The following is a 22,846-nucleotide window of genomic DNA, read 5'->3' as shown; positions in this document are numbered from 1 at the left end:
GCCCACCAGCTGCTAAAGCTCAGCCGCAGCAACTACAAGGCAACCACGGGCGCCGCCCAGGCACAAACAAGGAAAGCAACCCTAGCAGCCCGGAAGATCCGGACCGAACCGGGCCGAAGTCCGGAACGGGCGACAGCAAGCACACAGTCCACCGCAGCCACCAGGTCCGGCCACCAGAGAGCGAGGCAAGCACAGACAAGGAAACGGCCACAAACGTGACACTAAAGTAATACTTCTCTTCAGTATTAATGGAGGAAAATCCAGAAGAAGGACCGCAGTCGGCAGCCGAAGGTATACCTGGGAATGGAGTGAATATTGCACTATTTGAAGAAGAAAACATTTATAAACAACTTGAAAATCTGAAAGTAGACAACGCTGTGGGGCCGGATGGGAAACATCCCAGGAAACTGAAGGAGTTCAAAGAAATCCTGGCGGGACCTCTTAAGGATTTAACTTATCTTTAGAGATGGAAGAGGTTCCGTGGGATTGGAGATGAGCAGATGTCATCCCTCTTCACAAAATTGGGGACAGGGAAGACATGGGAAACTATAGGTCAGTAAGTCTCATATCAGTGGTAGGAAAAATAATGGAGTTGAGACTGAACGAAAAGATAGTTAACTTTCTAGAAACCAATAGGTTGCAGGATCCAAGACAACATAGCTTTACCAAAGGAAAATCCTGCCAAATGAATTTGATTGATTTCTTTGACTGAGTGACCAAAGAACTGGATAAGGCACATGTGCTAGATTTAATCTACTTGGGATTTCAGCAAAGTCTTTGATACGGTTCCTCACAGATGACTCTAGAATAAGTTGAGAGGGCTGAACCTAGGACCCAAAGTGGTGAACTGGACTGGAAACTGGTTGACCAACAAGCAACTGAAAGTGGCGGTAAATGGAATTCGCTTAGAGGAAAGGAAGGTGAGTAATGGATTACCTCAGGGGTCGGTACTGGGGCTGATTCTGCTTAATATATTTGTGAGAGACATTATTGGCTATCTTCATGTCATTTGCAAAAAGGCAATCTTTTCCTTCTAACCCTTCAACAAAGTGGATACCCCAGAGGGAGTAGAAACCATGAGAAGGTCTGGTACTTAAAATTTAATGTCACTTGGGGTGCAGAAATCCAAAGATGTACCAGATAGCAGGAAAGTGATTGATAAGCACAGCTCAGGAGAGGGATGTTGGGGTGATGGTGTCTGAGCATCTCAAGGTGATAAAACAATGCAACAAGGCGGTGGCCACGGCCAGAAGGATGCTAGGTTGCATAGAGAGGGCTATAACCAGCAAAAGAAAGGAGTTGATGATGCCCCTTGTTCAGGTCATTGGTGAGGCCCCAGTTGGAGTATTGTGTTCAGGTTTAGAGGCCGAAGTTTGCTAAGGATATTAAAAAAAAAACTTGAAGCAGCTCAGAAAAAAAAAACCCAACAAAAATGGTATGGGGCTTCCACCACAGGACATACGAGGAGAGATTTGATGACTTGAAGATGTACAGAGAGAGACAGGGGTGAAATGATACAGACATTCAAATATTTGAAAGCTATTAATATACAAACAAACCTTTTTCAGAGGAAGGAAGGTGGTAGAACTAGAGGACACAGATTTAGATTGCAGGGCGGCTGATTCAGAAATATGTTAGGAAGTGCTTTTTCAAGGAGAGGGTGGTAGATGCCTGGAATGCCCTCCTGTGGAATTCAAGCATGCGTGGGATTAACACAAAGGAATCCTGTATGGAAGGTATGGAACCAAATAAGCTTACAGGTGATTAAACTGCAACACCAGTAACTGAGAATCAAAGCCAGCGCTGAACAGACTTCTACGGTCTGTGCCCCGATCATGGCTGGACAGATTCAGCATCAGTAGTTGGAGAACAAGGCCAATGCCGGGCAGACTTCTACAATCTGTGCCCCAATCATGGCTGGAGAGATTTGGAGGGGCTGGAGTGGGCTTCGATGACAGTTTCAATAGTTGGAGAATAAGGCTAAAGCCGGGAAACGTTCTATGGTCTGTGCCCTGAAAACGGCAAGGACAAATCAAGATCAAGGACGCTTATGTAGTATCACATCATACCTTATACTATGAATTTATCTTGTTGGGCAGACTGGATGGGCTGTTCAAGTCTTTATCTATTATCATATTAGTATGATACACAAATTAAACAGACAACCAAATGAAACTGCAAGTTGTCACACAATAACAAAACCAGTTCTTTGGCTCAGAAGGTACGTGAGGATGAAGATATCACAATGATCTATTCTTCAATTTTTAGGTCTGGTAAAGACTCACCATACCTTGACAAGGTTCAATATAATTATGGGAGATCCGAACCTCTGAAGCATTTGGTCAAAGTGAAGCGCAGCTACGTGGGCAAATGGATCTGCCTGGACCACTGGGGAAAAAACACACATCAGTAAATAAACCTATGCATGCAATGTAGCTCCCCATGGTGGAAGCTGGACATATTTATTATTTTTATTCTTGTAAAACACTTTGTTATTTGTCATGAAGGCAGTACAGAATTTTTGTCAATCACAAAAATCTTCAGTGACATCTTGAAAACGTGTGCAAAATTCTGTTTTCATTAATTGAGGTAATGCAAAAGTAGTCAAACTGCCAAAGAATCTAGCTTTCACCAAGGCCAATATGGCTGCTGGAATATTACACTCTAAAAGGAAGAAAAGTAAGATGCTATTAGCAACTTACGTGTGATAGGTGGCTTTGGAATCATAGTAGAAATATCTTGGGACCAGTAAAGAGGTACTGAGCCTCGAACCTGGACATAGGAGGAATAGCTCCCGGCAGCGAAAGAAATCACAGAGGCATCATACACTATTTGTTCTGTCTCAACTTCATTGGCAACATCTCCCTGGAAAAGAAAAATATCTGTTAACATTTAGATACCAATATGTTAAATGTCGTTTCTTTTCTCTCTGCTCTCAAAAAGTCTCCTTTCAATGTGGAATTTCTCAGTCTTCATTTCTAGCATCTACAACCCTCCCCCTTCTGCGTCTACTTTGGCCTTTCCTTAAGTAACCAATATAGCTACTTCCACGGCACATCCACCCCACACAGCTGTAGAAACCTGGGAATGAAATGAGGTCTTGCAGGGGGCAATACAGAACATAAACCACCTGGAGTGGAACAGGTGGATGTGAAGTGTCTGTTCACACTTTCCAAAAATACCAGGACTAGGGGGCATGTGATGAAACTACAGTGTAGTAAATTTAAAACAAATCAGAGAAAACTTTTCTTCACCCAATGCGTAATTAAACTCTGGAATTCGTTGCCGGCGAACGTGGTGAAGGCGGTTAGCTTGGCAGAGTTTAAAAAGGGATTAGACGGTTTCCTAAAGGACAAGTCCATAAACCGCTACTAAATGGATGTGGGAAAAATCCACAATTCCAGGAATAACATGTATAGAATGTTTGTACGTTTGGGAAGCTTACCAGGTGCCCTTGGCCTGGATTGGTCGCTGTCGTGGATAGGATGCTGGGCTCGATGGACCCTTGGTCTTTTCCCAGTGTGGCATTACTTATGTACTTATGTCTAACCAACTCAACATGCATAGTGTTTAAATGTGTGCAAGAATGAATGGGATGATTATGTGACTCAGTGAGTGCATTTCTGTGAGTGGGTGACTACAAAGACAGGGAGTGAATGGATGCAGCGTCACCCCTTCCTATCTGCTTTCACTTTTCCTTCTCATGCCACCTTGAATTCCATCTCAACCTGCCTATTTGTCTTCCTTCATTTCCCCTCACATTTTCTCCAGTTCATCCCCTCTTTCCTGCTCTCCCTCCAGACTCACCCCCTCTCTCATGTTTCCACCACATGCTCACCCACTCCCAATATCACCCACTAATCTATACCTCTGACTCTCCACCTCTTTCAAACACCACCCAGGTTCATTCCCTCCTTCTCAAGCTTTCCAGGCTCATTTCCTCTTCCCCTCCTCAGGCTGACCACTCTATACTCACCCTTCCTCTTTCAAGCATCACCATAGGCTCTTTTATCTCTTTTTCCCTCTCCCCAAGAATCCACCACTCATGCAACAAGCTTCCCTGAGCTCACCCACTCATTCATTCCCCTCACCTTGAGCTCATCCCTTCTCTCTCTCCAACCCGCTTTCAGGTTCAGCCTTTAATAACTCAATTCCTCATCTACTCTCTCCTGCTCATACATTTTCTCTCACTTGCCTCCTCCAAGATCACCTCTACAAAATTCAGTCACCCCCCCCCCCCCCGACTCATCCCCTGTATCTTTGTGTCTCCCCTCTTTCTTGCATTCATCCTTCTTATTCTCTCCCCTCATCACCCTCTCTGGTCCCTCTTATATTTTTCAACTCCTACCTTCCCCCCTTCAGTTAACTTTTCAGCACTATCGGCTTTGCACGATCACAGCCTGCAGGACGACAAAGAAAAAGAGGATGCCTCAAACCAGCTTCTCCTCTTGCTTGGTGCACAGCATTCAAGCTATGCCAGTGAGCATCAGGAAGACGGAAGCAGGAGAGAGGACAGGATGGCAGAGCTAGGGGAGAGGGATAGCAGGACCAGGTTGGTAGTAATTATCATTACCAGAGGTATGAACATAAGAATAGCCATACTAGATCAGACCATTGTCCATCAAGCCCAGTATCCTGCTTCCAAAAGTGGTCAATTTAGGTCACAATTACCTGGCAAGATCCCTGGAAAGAAGTGGCTTCATCATGTCTATCTCAATAGCAGACTATGGACTTTTCCTCCAAACATTTTTTAAACTTAGATACACTAACTTAACACTAGAGAGCCAAGTGAAATCCACAACACAGAAAATGTTCCACTCAATGTGGAAACTCAAATGCGTAAAACCATTCTTCCCGAGGGAAACATTTCTCAACCTGATACAATCAATGGTACTAAGCCACGTAGACTACTGCAATGGAATTTATGCGGGATGCAAAGAACAAACCTTAAAGAAACTTCAGACCACTCAAAACACAGCAGCCAGGCTTATATTTGGAAAAACGCATTTTGAAAGTGCAAAACCCCTCCATGAAAAACTACACTGGCTCCCAATCAAAGAACGCATTGCCTTCAAAATCTGTACCTTGGTTCACAAAATTATCTACGGTGAAGCCCTGAGATACATGACAGACCTCATAGACATACCAACCAGAAACACATCAAGATCAACACGAACATATCTAAATCTGCACTACCCAAGCTGCAAAGGACTTAAATACAAATCAACTTACGCATCCAGTTTTTCCTACATAAGTACACTACTGTGGAACGCATTACCAAAAGACTTGAAAACAACGTATGAACACCTAAACTTTCAGAAATCACTAAAGACTAACCTGTTTAAAAAGGCATACCCTACCAATCCAACTTAAATGCCTGATCTCGGCAATACAACAAAACTAAAGTACGTAATGGACATAACACAACTCTTCCGCTGACTGTTACATATGAACTTTTTATTACCACAACATCACTTTGTATTTGTTCACACCGGAGTCTGCGAACGCCTCTCCGGTACTATGTAAGCCACATTGAGCCGGAAAATAGATGGGAAAATGTGGGATACAAATGTAACAAATAAATAAATAACCATTCATCTGGCAACGAGTTCAAGAGCTTCACTATTCATTGAGTGAAAAAATATTTCCTCCTATTTGTCTTAAAAGTATTTCCATTTAAATTTATTGTGTGTCCCCTGGTCTTTGTACTTTTTGAAAGAGTAAAAAACTGATTCACTTTTACCTGTTCTACATCACTCAGGATTTTGTAGACCTCAATCATATTATCCCTCAACCGTCTCTTTTCTAAGCTGAAGAGCCCTAACCCTCTTTAGCCTTTCCTCATATGAGAGGAGTTTTTTTTTTTGTTACATTTGTACCCCGCGCTTTCCAACTCATGGCAGGCTCAATGTGGCTTATATGGGGCAATGGGGAGGGTTAAGTGACTTGCCCAGAGTCACAAGGAGCTGCCTGTGCCTGCAGTGGGAATCAAACTCAGTTCCCCAGGACCAAAGTCCACCACCCTAACCATTAGGCCACTCCTCCACTCCTGATAAAGAGTTCTATCCTCTTTATCATTTTTGTCACTCTTCTTTGAACCTTTTCTAATTTCGCTATATCTTTTTTTTGGAAACAGCGACCAGAATCAATACTCAAGGTAGTCACACCATGGAGTGATAAAGGCATTATAGTATTCTTGATCTTATTTACCATCCCTTTCCTAATAATTCCTAGAATCCTGTTTGCTTTTTTGGCCACTGCCGCACACTGGGCAGAAGATTTCAGAATATTGTCTACAATGAAACATAGATCTTTTTCTTGGCTGCTGACTCCCAAGGTGGACCCTAACATCAGGAAACTATGATTTCGATTATTCCTCCCAATGTGCATCACTTTGCCTTTGTCCACATTACAGTGGCGTACCAAGGGGGGGGGGGGCGGTGGGGGCGGTCCGCCCCGGGTGCACGCCGCTGGGGGGTGCCGCGGCGCGCGCCTGCTCTGAGTTCCCTGACTTTGCGCGTTCGCTGCAGCTCCCTCTGCTCTGCTCTGCCCTGGAACAGGTTACTTCCTGTTCCGGGTCAGAGGGAGCTGCAGCGAACGCGCGAAGTCAGGGAACTCTGAGCAGGCGTGCACTGCGGCACCCCCCCCCCCCAGCGGCGTGCACCCGGGGGGGGGGGTCCGCGCTGCATCATGGGGGGGTGCTGCACCCGGGGGGGTACGCGCTGCACCCGGGGGGCGGGGCGCTGTCCCGGGTGTCCGTCCCCCTAGGAACGCCACTGCCACATTAAATTTCATCTGCCATTTGGACAAGCAGTCTTCCAATTTCCTAAGACTTCCCTGCAATTTTTCACAATAGTTTTGAGGCATCTGTAAATTTAATCACCTCATTTATCATTCCAATATCCAGGCCATTTATAAATATGTTAAATAGCACCAGTCCCAGTACATATCCCTGCGGCACTCCACCTTTCACCCTCATCCATTGAGAAAAATGGCCATTTAACCCTACCCTCTTTTTTCTGTCCAATAACTAATTCCTAATCCACAAAAGCATTGCCTATCCCATGACTCTAATTTTCCCAGGAGTCTCTCATAAGGAACTCTGTCAAATGCTTTCTGAAAATCTAGAAACACTATCAGGCTTATTTTCGAAAGAGAAGAACGCCCATCTTTCGACACAAATCAGAAGATGGGCGTCTTTTCCCAGGGTCGCCCAAATCGGCATAATCAAAAGCCGATTTTGGGCATCCCCAACTGCTTTCCGTCGTGGGGACGACCAAAGTTCACGGGGCGTGTTGGAGGCGGGAGGCGTAGGAAAGGCGGGACCTGGCTATGCCTAACACATTGGCATCCTTGACGACTTTACTTAGTCCTTTTTTTGTTATGACCAAGCCATGAAAAGGTGCCCGAACTGACCAGATGACTACCGGACAGAATCGGGGATGACCTCCCCTTACTCCCCCAGTGGTCACTAACCCCCCTCCCACCCTCAAAAAGATTTTTTCAAAATATTTTTTGCCAGCCTCAAATGTCATACTCAGGTACATCGCAGCAGTATGCAGGTCTCTGGAGCAGTTTTAGTGGGTCCAGTGCACTTCAGGCAGGCGTACCCAGGCCGATCCCCCCCTACCTGTTAAACTTGTGGTGGTAAATGTGAGCCCTGCAAAACCCACCACAAACCCACTGTACCCACATCTACGTACCCCCCTTCACTCATAAGGGCTATGGTAGTGATGTACAGTTGTGGGGAGTGGGTTTTGGCGGGCTCAGCACACAAGGTAAGGGAGCTATGTACCTGGGAGCAATTTCTGAAGTCCACTGCAGTGCCCCCTAGGGTGCCCGGTTGGTGTCCTGGCATGTCAGGGGGACCAGTGCACTACGAATGCTGGCTCCTCCCACGACCAAAGGGCTTGCATTTGGTCATTTCTGAGATGGGCGTCCTTAGTTTCCATTATCACCAAAAATCAGAAACGACCAAGTCTAAGGACGACCATCTCTAGGGATGACCTAAATGTCAAGATTTGGGCATCCCCGACTGTATTATCGAAACAAAAGATAGATGCCCATCTTGTTTCGATAATACGGGTTTCCCTGCTCCTTCGCCGGGATGTCCTGCGAGGACGTCGTCAGGAAAACTTGGGCGCCCCTTTCGATTATGCTGCTCCACATCAAGCTGTTCACCTTTTTCCACACATTTACTCACACCTTCAAAGAAATGAAGCAAATTAGTGAGGCAAGCATTTTCTTGGCTGAATCCAAGCCCTGTCTCATTAAACCATGTTTGCCAATGTTTTCCGTAATTTTATTCTTTATAATAGTTTCCACTATTTTGCCCAGCACTAAAGTCAGGCTTACCAGTTTGTAGTTTCCCAGATTACCCCTGGAACCCTTTTTAAAAATCAACATTACGTTGACCATCCTCCAATATAGTAACATAGTAGATGTCCATCATCACATACGGTATGTAATACTTCATATGTATATCTGGTCTTCATTTGTCCTTGACATTTTCAGGGCATAGATCATAGAAGTCTGCCCAGCACTGTCCTTGTTCTAAAATTTCTGAAGTTAACATCGAAGCCCCTGAAAAGCTCCACTCCAGCCCATCCAAATCCATGCAGCCATGATCAGGGAACAGCCGTAGAAATCTACCCAGCACTGGTCTTGTTCTCCAACTTCTGAAGCTGAATATGTCCAGCCACAATCTGAACACAGACCGTAGAAATTTGCCCAGTACTGACATTGCTTCCCAATTACCGGTGTTGCCACCAAATCTCCGCTAAGTTTCTTTGAATCCATTCATTCTAAAAAGGATTCCTTTGTGTTTAACCCATGTATTTTTTTTTTAAATTCTGCTACATCTCCACCACCTCCCACTGGAGGGCATTCCAGGTATGTACCCCCCTCTCCATGAAAAAATACTTCCTGACATTATTCCTGAGTCTGACCCCTTTCAACCTCTTTAATTACAGCGCTTTGCGTCTCTGGAAAAGGTCTGTTTACGGATCAATACCTTTCAAATATTTGAACGTCTGTATCATATCACCCCTATTTCTCCTTCTAGAACATACATGTTCAAGTCAATCTAAGTACTACAGACAATTTTAATGACAGCTTAGAGATCACTAACAGCAGATCAGCAATTTCATGTTCGAGTTCTTTCAGTACCCTAGGGTGCATGCCATCTGGTCCAGGTGATTTACTACTCTTTAATTTGGCTCAGTACGTCTTCCAGTTCACAGAGAATTCTATTAGTTCCTCCACATTGTCACCCTTGAAAACCATTTCTGGTAAAGATAGATCTTCTACATCTTCTTCCATAAAGACCAAAGCAAAGAATTCATACAGTCTCTCTGCTATGGCCTTATCCTCCCTGAGTGCCCCTTTTGCTCCTTCATGATCTAACGATTACATGGATTCCCTCGCACGCTTTCCGCTTCTGATGCACCTGAAAAGTTGTTACTGTGAGTTCTGGCCCTCTGTGGCAAGTTTCTCTTCATATTCTCTCTCAGCCTTTTTTTAATCAATGCTTTGCATCTAACTTGCCAGTACTTATGTTGCTTTTTATTTTCATTTGAGTCCTTTTTCCATTCTTTGAAGGATGTTCTTTTGGATCTAAAAGCCTCTTTCACTTAATCCGTTAACCATACAGTATGTCGTTTGTTCTTCTTTCTACCTTTGCAAATACATACCACCTTCTATTCCAGTTTTTATTTATTAACCTTTAAAGTAGACTAACATACAACTTTATCCAACCTACACATCATCAGAAAGTCAACATTTTGGCTCAGTACCATGATGCAGGATCTGTTCAACATCTGTTCAACATCCAGGAATGCCAAAAGATCATCCCGCACATTCCTCAATCTGCACTTCCCTAACTGCAAAGGTCTAAAATATAAACTAATGCACGTGTCAAACTTTACCTACTTGAGCACACAGTTATGGAACGCATTGCCGCGCAACTTAAAAACAATTGACGAACTAATGAACTTCCGCAAACTGCTGAAGACCCATCTGTTTAACAAGGCATACCACAAAGATCAACAAATGTGAACATACACCACTCCTCCACATATATTCAGCACTGTCTTATTATATCTGCTGGTTATATTATTGTGTTCTAACACTATCTTGTTACCCATGATTCTTCTCTAACACTAAATGTCTATTTTCTAATATATTTCCACCACTCATGATGTATTGTAAGCCACATTGAGCCTGCAAAGAGGTGGGAAAATGTGGGATACAAATGCAATAAATAAAAATAAATATGCTGGCTTTTCTTATGATCTGTAAATCATTTACATATTTTATTTACTTTAGCAGCATGCTTTTACATTTGCTACTTTGAGGTTCACATAAATGTATTAATAAAAGGAATCAGTAGATACAAATCCAAATTAATCTTCACATTACCTCGCAGTTGGCACCTCTCTTTAGGAAACGTGTTCCTGCGAATCTGCTTGATCTTCTTGCCATGAGCGTAACGTAGATTGGCCGGCCATAGATTAACAGTTCTTAGAACGTTGGTTAAGGCTAATTGACCTTTTCTCTCATTCCTTCTACACTTTAGAAAGTAACAGACTGGAATTATGGTAGACATACCCTTTCACTTTAGGTTTTTTTTTAGATCATACACGAATTATAAACACATTCCTCTGAAGCCAGCACATACATTATTTGGTTCACTAAGGACTACACATAGGTTTGTAAGTAACACACAGAAGCATTACGTACCTCATTTGTTTCTATTCTCTTTACTGATGCACCACCTTTTCCTTACAAAATCTTGGATAAATTGGTGTGGTAACTGTGTTAGACCACATTTAAAGGTAATAGAAATGAAACAAAACTTGACGAAAACAAAAAATGTATAATAGCCTAATCAAAAAGGTATCATTTTATCTTCTTTTAAAAATTTTTTTATTACCATGCAAAATCTGAAAGAAAGAGTAGTTCTGAGTCTCTCTATAGTGATTGAAGGCTCACTCCTACACTTTTCATAGGGCCTTTCCCTATGCATGATGCCCATTGCCCTCACCAGACTATCAGTCACTACAGCCTGAAGATACCACTTATACAGCAGGGCTTTTAATCAGACATGCGTATCGGACGTGCACCAAAAATGAAATTACCGCAACAGCCATGCGGTAGTTGGGTGATAACTCCATTTTGGCACGCATAGAAGCTTACGCTGCTTAATAAAAGGGCCCCTAAGTTATTTGTACCTGGTGCAATGGAGGGTTAAGTGACTTGCCCAAGGTCACAAGGAGCTGCAGTGGGAATTGAACTCAGTTCTCCAGGATCAAAGTCCACTGCACTAACCACTAGGCTACTCCTCCACTAGCAACATTCCATGTAGAAGCCTGCCCTTGCAGATCAGCAGTGCAGCCGCGCAGGACGTCAGACTCACAGAAACAGAAGCCTGCGCGGCCGCGTTGCTGATCTGCAAGGGCAAGCTTCTACATGGAATGTTGCTAGTGGAATAGCAACATTCCATGTAGAATCTCCAATAGTAGCAACATTCCATGTAGAATCAGGTACTTATTTTGTACTAGGGGCAATGGAGGGTTAAGTGACTTGCCCAGAGTCACAAGGAGCTGCAGTGGGAATTGAACCCAGTACAGCAGGATCAAAGTCCACTGCAGTAACCACTAGGCTACTCCTCCAACGAAACTATGGGGAGGAATGGGTGTCCCCAATCTTGTATGGTATTATTAGTCAGCTTGTTTGAAATTGTTACTTTGCTGGGTTAACCTGACATTCTTGTAAGTTGGAAAAAATGTAAGCCAGTAAAGCGTAAGGTCTGACCTGTAGCATTTCTAAGCACACCCAAAGTCTAATATTAATTAAAGTCTATTCCTTTACACCACAAATACCAAAATGTTGGAAGCAAATGTGTAAATCTGTCGCATTTTTCTTATGATGATGTCACCGGTCACCCCATTATTAGCAAAAGGTTTTGTCAGAGGTATGAAGCTTCCTGGTACATCCATTTGCTAATGTCCAAAGCAAGAGTAAAGGATGTCAACGGGATTACGTCAAAGTATTTTTTTTCAGACATAAGCAATGTGAAAAATGCAGTGTTTGCAGACGCGCTTTGGGTATAGACTACGGTTTTCATCCTAAAACTGGCAAAAGCTATTACCTTAAACATACCTCCACCCGTGATTGTCCAAGTCATTTACATCATGATGTGCCCATGCCAGAAGTTATATGTGAGGAAAACAAAACACGCATCATGGAGCACAGAAGTTGCATCAGTCAAAACATTACATCTGCACCTCTGGTAGAACACTGGAAGTCCTTGAACCACACTATTAGTGACCTGAAGTTTTTTTTTTGTTGTTTTTAAAGTGATGGATACAATACAGAGAGCGGCATAATCGAAAGGGACGCCAAGTTTTGCTGCGGACGTCCTCACAAAACGTCCTGGTGGAGTGGCGGAGAAACCCGTATTATCGAAACAAGATGGACGTCCATCTTTCGTTTCGATAATACGGTCGGGGACACTCAAATCCTGAAATTTAGGTCATCCTTAGAGATTGTCGTCTTTAGACTTGGTCATTTCTGATTTTCGGCGATAATAGAAACCAAGGACGCCCATCTCAGAAACGACCAAATGCAAGCCCTTTGGTTGTGGGAGGAGCCAGCATTCGTAGTGCACTGGTCCCCCTCACATGCCAGGACACCAACCGGGCACCCTAGGGGGCACTGCAGTGGACTTCAGAAATTGCTCCCAGGTACATAGCTCTCTTACCTTGTGTGCTGAGCCCCCCAAATCCCCCCCCCCCAAAAAAAACCCACTACCCACAACTATACACCACTACCACAGCCCTTACAAGTGAGTTTGTGGTGGGTTTTGGAGGGCTCACATTTACCACCACAAGTGTAACAGGTAGGAGGGGGATGGACCTGGGTCCACCTGCCTGAAGTGCACTGCACCCACTAAAACTGCTCCAGAGACCTGCTTACTGCAGTCATGGACCTAAGTATGACATTTGAGGCTGGCACAACATATTTTTAAAGATTTTTTTTTTTAGGGCGGGAGGGGGGTTAGTGACCACTGAGAGAGTAAGGGGAGGTGATCCCCAATTCTGTCCAATGGTCATCTGGTCAGTTCGGGCACCTTTTTGGTTGTAAAAAAAAAAACAGGACCAGGTAAAGTCGTCCAAGTGCTCGTCAGAGATGCCTTATTTCCATTACGGGTCGAGGGCGTCCATCTGTTAGGCACACCCAACTCCCGCCTTCGCTACGCCTCCGACAGGCCTCTGGGAACTTTGGTCATTCCCACGACGGAAAGCAGTTGGGGATGCCCAAAATTGGCTTTCGATTATACCGATTTGGGCGACCCTGTGAGAAGGAAGCCCATCTTCCGATTTGTGTTGAAAGATGGGCGTCCTTCTCTTTCAAAAATGAGCCTGAATGTAACTTAGAGGGGCATAATCGAACGGCACCAGCCAAATAGATGGCCGGCCATCTTCGGGGCCGGCTCCGCAAAGGGGCGGAGCAAACCGTATTTTTGAAAAAGATGGCCGGCCATCTTTTCTTTCAACAATATGGTTGGTGCTGGCTAAATCTCAACATTTAGGTCAAATGTTGAGATCGCCGGGTTTAGAGATGGCCGGCTTCGGTTTGCGGCCATAATGGAAACCGGGCCCGGCCATCTCAAACCCGGCTAAATGCAAGCACTTTGGTCATGGGAAGAGCCAGCATTTGTAGTGCACTGGTCCCCCTGACATGCCAGGGCAGCAACCAGGCACCCTAGGGGGCACTTCTAAAAATTAAAAAAAAAAGATTAAAATAGCTCCCAGGTGCATAGCTCCCTTAGCTTGGGTGCTGAGCCCGCCAAATCCCCCCCAAAACCCACTCACCACAACTCTACACCACTACCATAGCCTTAAGGGGTGAAGGGGGGCACCTACATGTGGGTACAGTGGGTTTTTTGGGGGGGGGGTTGGAGTGCTCCCATTTACCACCACAAGTGTAACAGGGAGGGAGGGATGGGCCTGGGTCCACCTGCCTGAAGTGCACTGCACCCAAAAAACTGCTCCAGGTATCTGCATACTGCTGTCAGGGAGCTGGGTATGACATTTGAGGCTGGCATAGAGGCTGGCAAAAAAATGTTTTAAATTTTTTTTGGGGTGGGGGGGTGGGAGGGGGTTGGTGACCACTGGGGGAGTAAGGGGAGGTGATCCCTGATTCCCTCCGGTGGTCATCTGGTCAATTGGGGCACTTTTTTAAGGCTTGGTCGTAAAAATAAATGGACCAAGTGAAGCCGGTGAAATGCTCGTCAGAGCCAGCCATCTTTTTTCCATTATCGGGCGAAGCCGGCCATCTCGAAACCACGCCCCCGTCCTGCCTTCTGTACCCTGCCGACACGCCCCCTTGAAGTTTCGCCGGCTCCGCGACGGAAAGCAGTTGGCGCCAGCCAAAATTGGCTTTCGATTATACCGATTTGGCTGGGTTCAGGAGATGGCCGGCCATTTCCCGATTTGTGTCGGAAGATGGCCGGCGATCTCTTTAGAAAATTAGCTGGTTAGTCACATAGTAGATGACGGCAGAAAAACAGATCAGATGCTTTTGCAGGAAGAACAAAGAAGCATTTATTGCCAGATGGTCTGAACTCTGATATCGAGTACCATTTTTTATGATTTGATGGTTTTTAATAGTAGTATAGCATTTTAGATGTTTGTATTCATTGATTGATTGTTTTATATAGGGGGTCTTTTACTAAAGCTTGGCTCGAGTTATCTGCAGCAGGGCACACTTTATTCCTATGGGCTCTATTGCAGATAACTCAAGCTAAACGTTAGTAAAATACCCCCATAGTGTTCATGCACTGTTTCCTATATGCCATGTTTTTATTTCTTGTTCTTAGCCTTTTTATATATTCTTACATTTTTTTTACCTGTGCTCATTGCTTTTATGATAACTGCTTATGTTTTTGGGAGATAACCAGTTATATTTTGATAACCGGCTATGTCTGTAACCGGTTTTTCATGTCCATCATCTACTGCCTTGTCAGTTCTAATATACATATGCATGATACTAATGCACATGTATTTAAATAAGACATTTCTATGACGTGATTGTACTCCATATTGGACTGTTTGTTTGTCAGGCACTTCTGCATCCGTCCAACACTACAGATGGGTGAGTTTTCTGTATCATATACAATCTCTCTTAGCCAGGTATGTTTTAACCAGTTTTACACTTAACCGGTTATCACTTTAACTGGATATTGTTTATCTTTATTTTTTTTCTCCGGGTTTGGCGCCCAGGCGTTTTTTGGTTATAGCGTCCTGTGCCTCTTTTTAAGCATAGTAACATAGTAGATGACGGCAGAAAAAGACCTGCACGGTCCATCCAGTCTACCCAACAAGATAAACTCATATGTGCTACTTTTTGTGTATACCTTACCTTGATTTGTACCTGTCCTTTTCAGGGCACAGACCGTGTAAGTCTGCCCAGCACTATCTCCGCCTCCCAACCACCAGCCCCTCCTCCCACCACCGGCTCTGGCACAGACCGTATAAGTCTGCCCAGTACTATCCCCGCCTCCCGCCACCGGCTCTGCCACCCAATCTCGGTTAAGCTCCTTAGGATCCATTCCTTCTGAACAGGATTCCTTTATGTTTATCCCACGCATGTTTGAATTCTGTTACCGTTTTCATCTCCACCACCTCCCGCGGGAGGGCATTCCAAGTATCCACCACTCTCTCCTTGAAAAAATACTTCCTGACATTTTTCTTGAGTCTGCCCCCCTTCAATCTCATTTCATGTCCTCTCGTTCTACCGCCTTCGCATCTCCGGAAAAGGTTCGTTTGCAGATTAATACCTTTCAAATATTTGAACGTCTGTATCATATCACCCCTGTTTCTCCTTTCTTCCAGAGTATACATGTTCAGGTCAGCAAGTCTCTCCTCATACGTCTTGTAACGCAAATCCTATACCATTCTCTTAGCTTTTCTTTGCACCACTTCTATAGTGCTTTAATGCCTGTGTCATACACTTTTTCTTTTTTTTTTTTTACAAATGATGTTCACCTTTTTACTTCTCGTTTTTTCACATTTACTTGGCTGTGCTTCTGTTTTGTACCAGGTTTCCCTGTTTTTTACCTTTGCTTGGCAAGGTAGGCTGTGCTTTCCTTTATTAGTTTTCCACAAGCAAAAGTATTTTATAGGTATCCTTTTACTACCTTGTTGTATTTGTTTTAAAGCCTGCGGTGCTTTACGATTTTGTTCCTTGGTCTGTTCATGCAATCAATTAGTTTTATAAGTGTTTTATGATTTGCATCCCTGCTACTGTATTAATATGCAGTTTTATTAATACAGACTGTTCTTCAAAACTAACACTTTTATTTTCAAGATACCCTGATTACACGCTAGACCTGACTGAACTATCGCCGAGGAACACAAGCCCAGAGAGCAGAAGTTATCTATTACTCCATCTGCTTAATTGTAGAAACAAGGCTAACAACTCACTACACACAATGCACTGTATCCGACATTAATGTATTAATGTAAAAAACAAACAAACCCACAATGATTGTAATGTAATGCTAAATACAAAAGAATGTAACATCTAACAAATGAAAAATGTAAGCCACATTGAACCAAAACCTGTTTTTGGATAATTGTGGGATATAAGAACGAACAAACCAAAAAACAAATAAATAAATAAAATATACTGCGTTTTATTACTTTTTAGACACTGTTCTTTGACTGTTTCTTACAGTTGTATTATTATACTGGTTTTAGTTATATAATTTTTTCATTTTATTGTTATACCTTTCTTTCTTCTGTACATACATTATTTACTCTATGATATCTGATACTTACTAAAAAATGTTTTGTTTTATTAATATAGTTGCACTGTGACCTTTATTTATTTTTATTTTATTTATTGCACTTGTATCCCACATTTTCCCACCTATTTGCAGGCTCAATATGGCTTACAAATACCTGTAATGGCAACGCCATTTCAGGTTGCAGAAATACAATTGGTGTTAAAAAAGATGACAAGAATAGTAATCTTAGCATATTGATCTGATCAAACAGTTGAAGAAAAGAGACATTCATAGTCAGGGACGCGTAGTGGTGTATTGTAGTTAGTTAAGGATTTTCGTGGTAAGCTTTGGTGAAGAGATAGGTTTTCAACGATTTGCGGAAGTTGGTTATTTCATTGATTGTTTTTAGGTGTTTTGGGAGTACATTCCACAACTGCGTGCTCATGTAGGAAAAGCTGGACGCGTGTGTCAGTTTGTATGTCCCCTGAAGCAAGTAGTTTTACCGCTGAAACACGGGCCATGTCAGGTCCAGTTACTGCTGCTTTAAATAAAGGACTCTTTGACTTCATCTCATTGGCTGGTTATGTTTCGTGGCATCCTCTACTCTTGTTTTGGACTTTGGACTACACATAGAGGTTCCTACTTGTTTTGTGCTTTTTACAATTGCTAATGTTCCAAACTACGTTTGGGGAGCGTGCCAGGTGCCCTTGACCTGGATTGGCCACTGTCGGTGACAGGATGCTGGGCTAGATGGACCTTTGGTCTTTCCCAGTATGGCACTACTTATGTACTTATGTACTATTGAAGATATTTTGGTCATATTTAATTTACCACTACTACTAATAATAATCATCATTTCTATAGTGCTACTAACCATACACAGCGCTGTACCCATTATATGCAGGTACTTTTGCTGTCCCTAGAGGGCTCACAATCTAAGTTTTTGCACTTGGGGCAATGGAGGGTTAAGTGACTTTCCCAAGGTCACAAGGAGCTGCAGTGGGAATCGAACCAAGGTTGCCAGGATCAAAGTCCGCTTCACTAACCTCTCTCCTTTTCAATATTTTCAGCTAAAATGTTCTATTACATATTGTGTTGGCATTATAACATAGCATACTATGCCATATTTTGAGGCATATTTTCAAAGCACTTTGGGAGGCTAAGTTCCATAGGTTTCTATGGAACTTTAGGAGGCTAAGTACTTTGAAAATGAGCCTGTTTGTATTGTTATTTGAATATTTTTACCTCAATAATTGTCTATTGCATATGTCTGATTTATTCTTAACTGCACACCGCCTTGAGTGAATTCCTTCCAAAAGGCAGTAAATAAATCCTAATAAATAAATAAAATACATCTCTCAGCACCACTAATGATGACAAAAGAAAAACAGGTGTGTAAGAATTCTATTGGAACAGCTTTATTAGATATTACAACTTTTATTTATCGTGCACTTGATCAGTGTAAATCAGCTCTTCTTCTTTCACTAGATCTCTCAGCCACTTTTGATCTGGTTTATCATTCTATTCTATTATGTCGCATTCAAGCTACTGGTATTTAGAATATAAGAACATAAGAGTAGCCATATTGGGTCAGACCAATGGTCCATCTAGCCCAGTATCCTGTTTTCCAAATAGTGGCCAAGCCAGGTCACAAGTACCTGGCAGAACCCCAAATCGTGGCAACATTCCATGTAGAACCCCAAAGAATAGCAAGATTCTGGAATCCTAGACAAGATTCCATGCAGAATCTCAGAGTAGCAACATTGCATGTAGAACCCCAAAGAATAGCAAGATTCTGGAATCCTAAAGAGTGACACGGTTCCATGTAGAATCTCAAAGAGTAGCAACATTCCATGTAGAACCCCCAAAGAATAGCAAGATCTGGAATCCTAAAGAGTGACAAGATTCCATGTAGAATCTCAAAGAGTAGCAACATTCCATGTAGAACCTCAAAGAACAGCAAGATTCTGGAATCCTAAAGGGTGAAGATTCCATACAGAATCTCAGAGTAGCAACATTCCATACTACAAATCCCAGGGCAAGCAGTTGCTTCCAGTTCTGTCTCAATAGCAGACTATGGACTCTTCCTCCAGGAATTTGTCCACACCTTTTTTAAACTCAGATACGCTAACCGCTGTTACCACCTGTCTTAGAATGGTTTTCTTCTTATCTGACAAATCAGACCTACACTGTCACATTCATGATGCCACATACATGCCATTCAAGCCAGATGTAGGTGTCCGCCAGGGATCCACGCTCTCACCGACACTTTTCAACATTTTCATGGCTCCCCTTCTAACACTGGAATTAACAAAGTATGTCTATGCTGATGACATTCAAATACTTTATACTATGGACTCTTACACCTCTACTGAACTGTCTTCAATCACAAGCTCATTGCAATTTCAGACTGGCTACAAAATCATAAACTTGTTGAACCCTTTAAAATCTAAGGTTTTACTTTTTTCTTTAACAGCAGCTGCCCCTTTGTCAACATCTGTCATTCTTTCAGGAACATAGGTTCCACAGGTAGATACAATTTGTATCTTAGATGTTGTACTTGATTCTGAACTTCCTTTCCGTCCTCAAATCTCCAAAGTAGTTCGTTATTGTTTCTATAAAATCCAGTTAATCTGCTCCATACAATCTTTGATCCTGGCTTCCTCCCTCAATATTTTAATTCACTCATTAGTTATCACACAACTTGATTACTGAAACTCTCTTTATCAGGGAATTAGAGTCAAAGACCTGAGTCGACTACAGATCGTTCAAAACACAGCTGTTAAACAAAGATTAGGAAATATGACCATATCACATCTTATCTAAAAGAAGCACACTGGTTATTTATTTATTTTTGAACATTAATCATACCCCACGTTTTTCCACATTAAGCAGACTCAAAGTGGCTTACAATGTACAGGAATCAAATACAATCACATGAGATAGGGTAAGAGGAACAGGGTAGGAAAAAAGGGAAAGGAATGTGAGATATTAAAATGGGTTGTGGAAGACCAGATGCTGAGATGGAGCAGAATGAACAGCTCTCGGTAAGATAATCCAACACCCAGGAAGAACCAGACTATAGGAATCTCGCTGTGATGAAACGCTGGAGCTTGTAATAAGCAACAGTGATAACAGTTGTATTTCCCGCAAATGCCTGATGCAGAGTCTTGAAGCTGAGATGGTGAGGAATGGTAAGAGCAGCCTCCAGCAGGGAGGATTTAAATCCCATCCAGGCAGGTTGATAAAGTCTTGCGTTGAGAAGAAACATCACACTTGGTAGGAAGAGAAGCGAAGTCCCGAGCAGCCCACGACAGCCCTGCTCCACTGAAAAGGTGGCAAGATCTGCACCACCCATCTGCCTACTGCAGCCCCCGATGCAGCAATCCACTCACAATAGGGCCTCTCCAACGACGACGAGCAACTGATCAAGAAGCGGAAGACAACGAGCTGCTGGCAGTAAACCTCGTCAAGTGGGACCAACGAGCCAGGGGAGACAGGGATCCCATCCAAGAACACATCTTCGAGAGGTCCCATATTGCTTATTAACACCTCTTCACCAGCGGAATTGCGGGTCTTGCGGCAGGGCAACTCCATCATCCGATGTGCCCAATGATGCTAGCGCCTATCTCTGTGGCCCGGCTCTGGATGTGCTGGCTCATCAAATTACTTATAAAATCCTACTGCTAGCCTTCTTATTCCTTATTGTCCTAATAGAACCCTTAGAGTAATAGAATCAACACATCATTCCTAGTTACCACATAATAGTCCATGAGCACATCTGAGAAGTTATCTTCTCGGTGCAAGGCCCATTATTATGGAATGCCCTCCCCAGTTTGTTAAGATTACGATCCTCAATGGTAAATTTCAAAACAGATCTCAAAACCTACCATTTTGCAGATGCCTATCGATAAAATGCCCTTTGGCTGCAGCTCAGGGGTGGCCAGACAGTACAGAGCTAACCCGTTGTTCTATCCCATCCTCTTTACTGTCACGATTGTAATTCCATCCCTCCTACCCTTCTGTATCTCGTCCTGTCTTAGCAATGTTATTTTCCCTTTTCCGCTGGATTAGATTGTAAACCGCTGTGAAGGTTTTTCTTAGGGTGGGGTAGCAAACTTGAATAAATTTGGAACAAAGGACTACTGTCACAACTTTACAGCAGTTTAACAAATTTCACTCCTAAATTACCACCATACAAATATGCTGCAAATGAAAAAGAAAATCTCATAGGTCTTCAAAATAGATATCTTTTGGCCCTCCACTTGGGAAGGTAAAATTATGTATAATCATACCTGATAATTTTCTTTCCATTAATCATAGCTGATCAATCCATAGACTGGTGGGTTGTGTCCATCTACCAGCAGGTGGAGATAGAGAGCAAACTTTTGCCTCCCTATATGTGGTCATGTGCTGCCGGAAACTCCTCAGTATGTCGATATCAAAGCTCCATCTGCAGGACTCAGCACTTAGAGAATTACACCCACGAAGGGACACTCTGCCCAGCTCACCACCGCCGAAACGGGGGAGGGGAATTAACCCAGCTCATCCCCACACAAGTGGGGGAGGGGAATCCGTCCAGCTCATCCCCGCGGAGCGGGGGAGGGACACCACACCCGCCGATGCGGGGGGATCTGGCTTATCCTGCAACCGCAACCGCGGGAGGAGCTGACTGACCCTAACACCGCCGAAGCGGGAGGGGTACAAAGCTGCCCTACAGCCGCACGAAGCGGGAGGGAGTGCCGGCAGAATTTTAAGTCTCAATCCAGCCCCGTAAAACGGAGGGGAGAGGAATGCAGCAGCTCACTGTAACACAAACTCGTCTTAACTCTTGAAGAATCCAAGTGAAAAAAACTTGAACACGAAGTCTTTCTGAAGTAACTGAAGACTAAACTTGAACCTGAAATGCAACCAGAATAAAACAGTACAGATATCTTTGAGGGGCTATGGATTGATCAGCTATGATTAATGGAAAGAAAATTATCAGGTATGATTATACATAATTTTACCTTCCATATCATCAAGCTGATCAATCCATAGACTGGTGGGATGTACCGAAGCAGTACTCACCCAGGGCGGGACATTGAAATCCCTGACCTCAACACTGAAGCTCCAAACCGGGCCTCCGCCCGTGCAGCCACAGTCAAACGGTAATGCTTGGAGAATGTATGAGCCGAAGCCCAAGTTGCCGCCTTGCATATCTCTTCCAAGGAGACGGATCCGGCCTCTGCCATCGAGGCCGCCTGAGCCCTCGTGGAGTGAGCCTTCAGCTGGATAGGCGGCACCTTCCCCGCGGCCACATAAGCTGCTGCAATGGCTTCCTTGACCCATCTTGCCACTGTAGGCTTAGCAGCCTGCAGACCCTTACGAGGACCTGCAAACAGGACAAACAGATGATCCGATTTCCGGAAATCATTGGTCACTTCCAAGTATCTGATGATGACTCGTCTCACATCCAGATATTTAAGAGCAGAGTACTCCTCTGGGTATTCCTCCCTACAAAAGGAAGGGAGACAGAGCTGCTGATTCACATGGAAGCGAGAAACAATCTTGGGCAGGAAGGAAGGCACTGTGCGAATAGTCACTCCTGCCTCAGTGAACTGCAGAAAAGGCTCTCGACATGAGAGCGCCTGGAGCTCGGAAACTCTTCTGGCTGAAGTGATAGCCACCAAAAAGACTGCTTTCAACGTCAGGTCTTTCAGAGATGCCCTCGACAAGGGTTCAAAAGGCGGCTTCTGCAATGCTCTTAGTACCAGGTTGAGATTCCACGCAGGCACCACTGAGTGCAGAGGAGGGCGCAGGTGATTAACTCCCTTGAGAAAGCGCACCACATCTGGCTGCGAAGCCAGGGAAGCACCCTTCAGGCGGCCCCTGAAGCAAGCCAGAGCCGCTACCTGGACTTTAAGGGAACTGAGCGACAGGCCTTTCTCCAGACCTTCTTGCAGGAACGCCAACACTGAAGAAATTGGAGCAGTGAAGGGAGAAAGTGAGCCTGCTTCACACCACGCTGCAAAGATACGCCAAACCCTGGCGTAAGCAGTAGAAGTAGAG

The 22,846-nt window shown here is 43.8% G+C and overlaps 1 protein-coding gene across 1 annotated transcript in view; it reads right to left on the bottom strand.

Moving 5' to 3' along the window:
- FIG4 (FIG4 phosphoinositide 5-phosphatase) overlaps window positions 1-22,846 on the bottom strand; it is a 416,571-nt gene that overhangs the window by 292,501 nt on the left and 101,224 nt on the right. Inside the window, 3 exon segments of the mRNA XM_030199197.1 lie at window positions 2,291-2,388; window positions 2,703-2,865; window positions 10,420-10,520. Coding sequence (XP_030055057.1) covers window positions 2,291-2,388; window positions 2,703-2,865; window positions 10,420-10,520 — 362 coding nt within the window.

This window comes from Microcaecilia unicolor, chromosome 3 (assembly GCF_901765095.1).
Source record: "Microcaecilia unicolor chromosome 3, aMicUni1.1, whole genome shotgun sequence".
In the NCBI taxonomy this organism is placed as follows: Eukaryota; Metazoa; Chordata; class Amphibia; order Gymnophiona; family Siphonopidae; genus Microcaecilia; species Microcaecilia unicolor.
The sequence above is the reverse complement of the archived record's forward strand: the minus strand, read 5'-3'. Positions and strand labels throughout refer to the sequence as shown.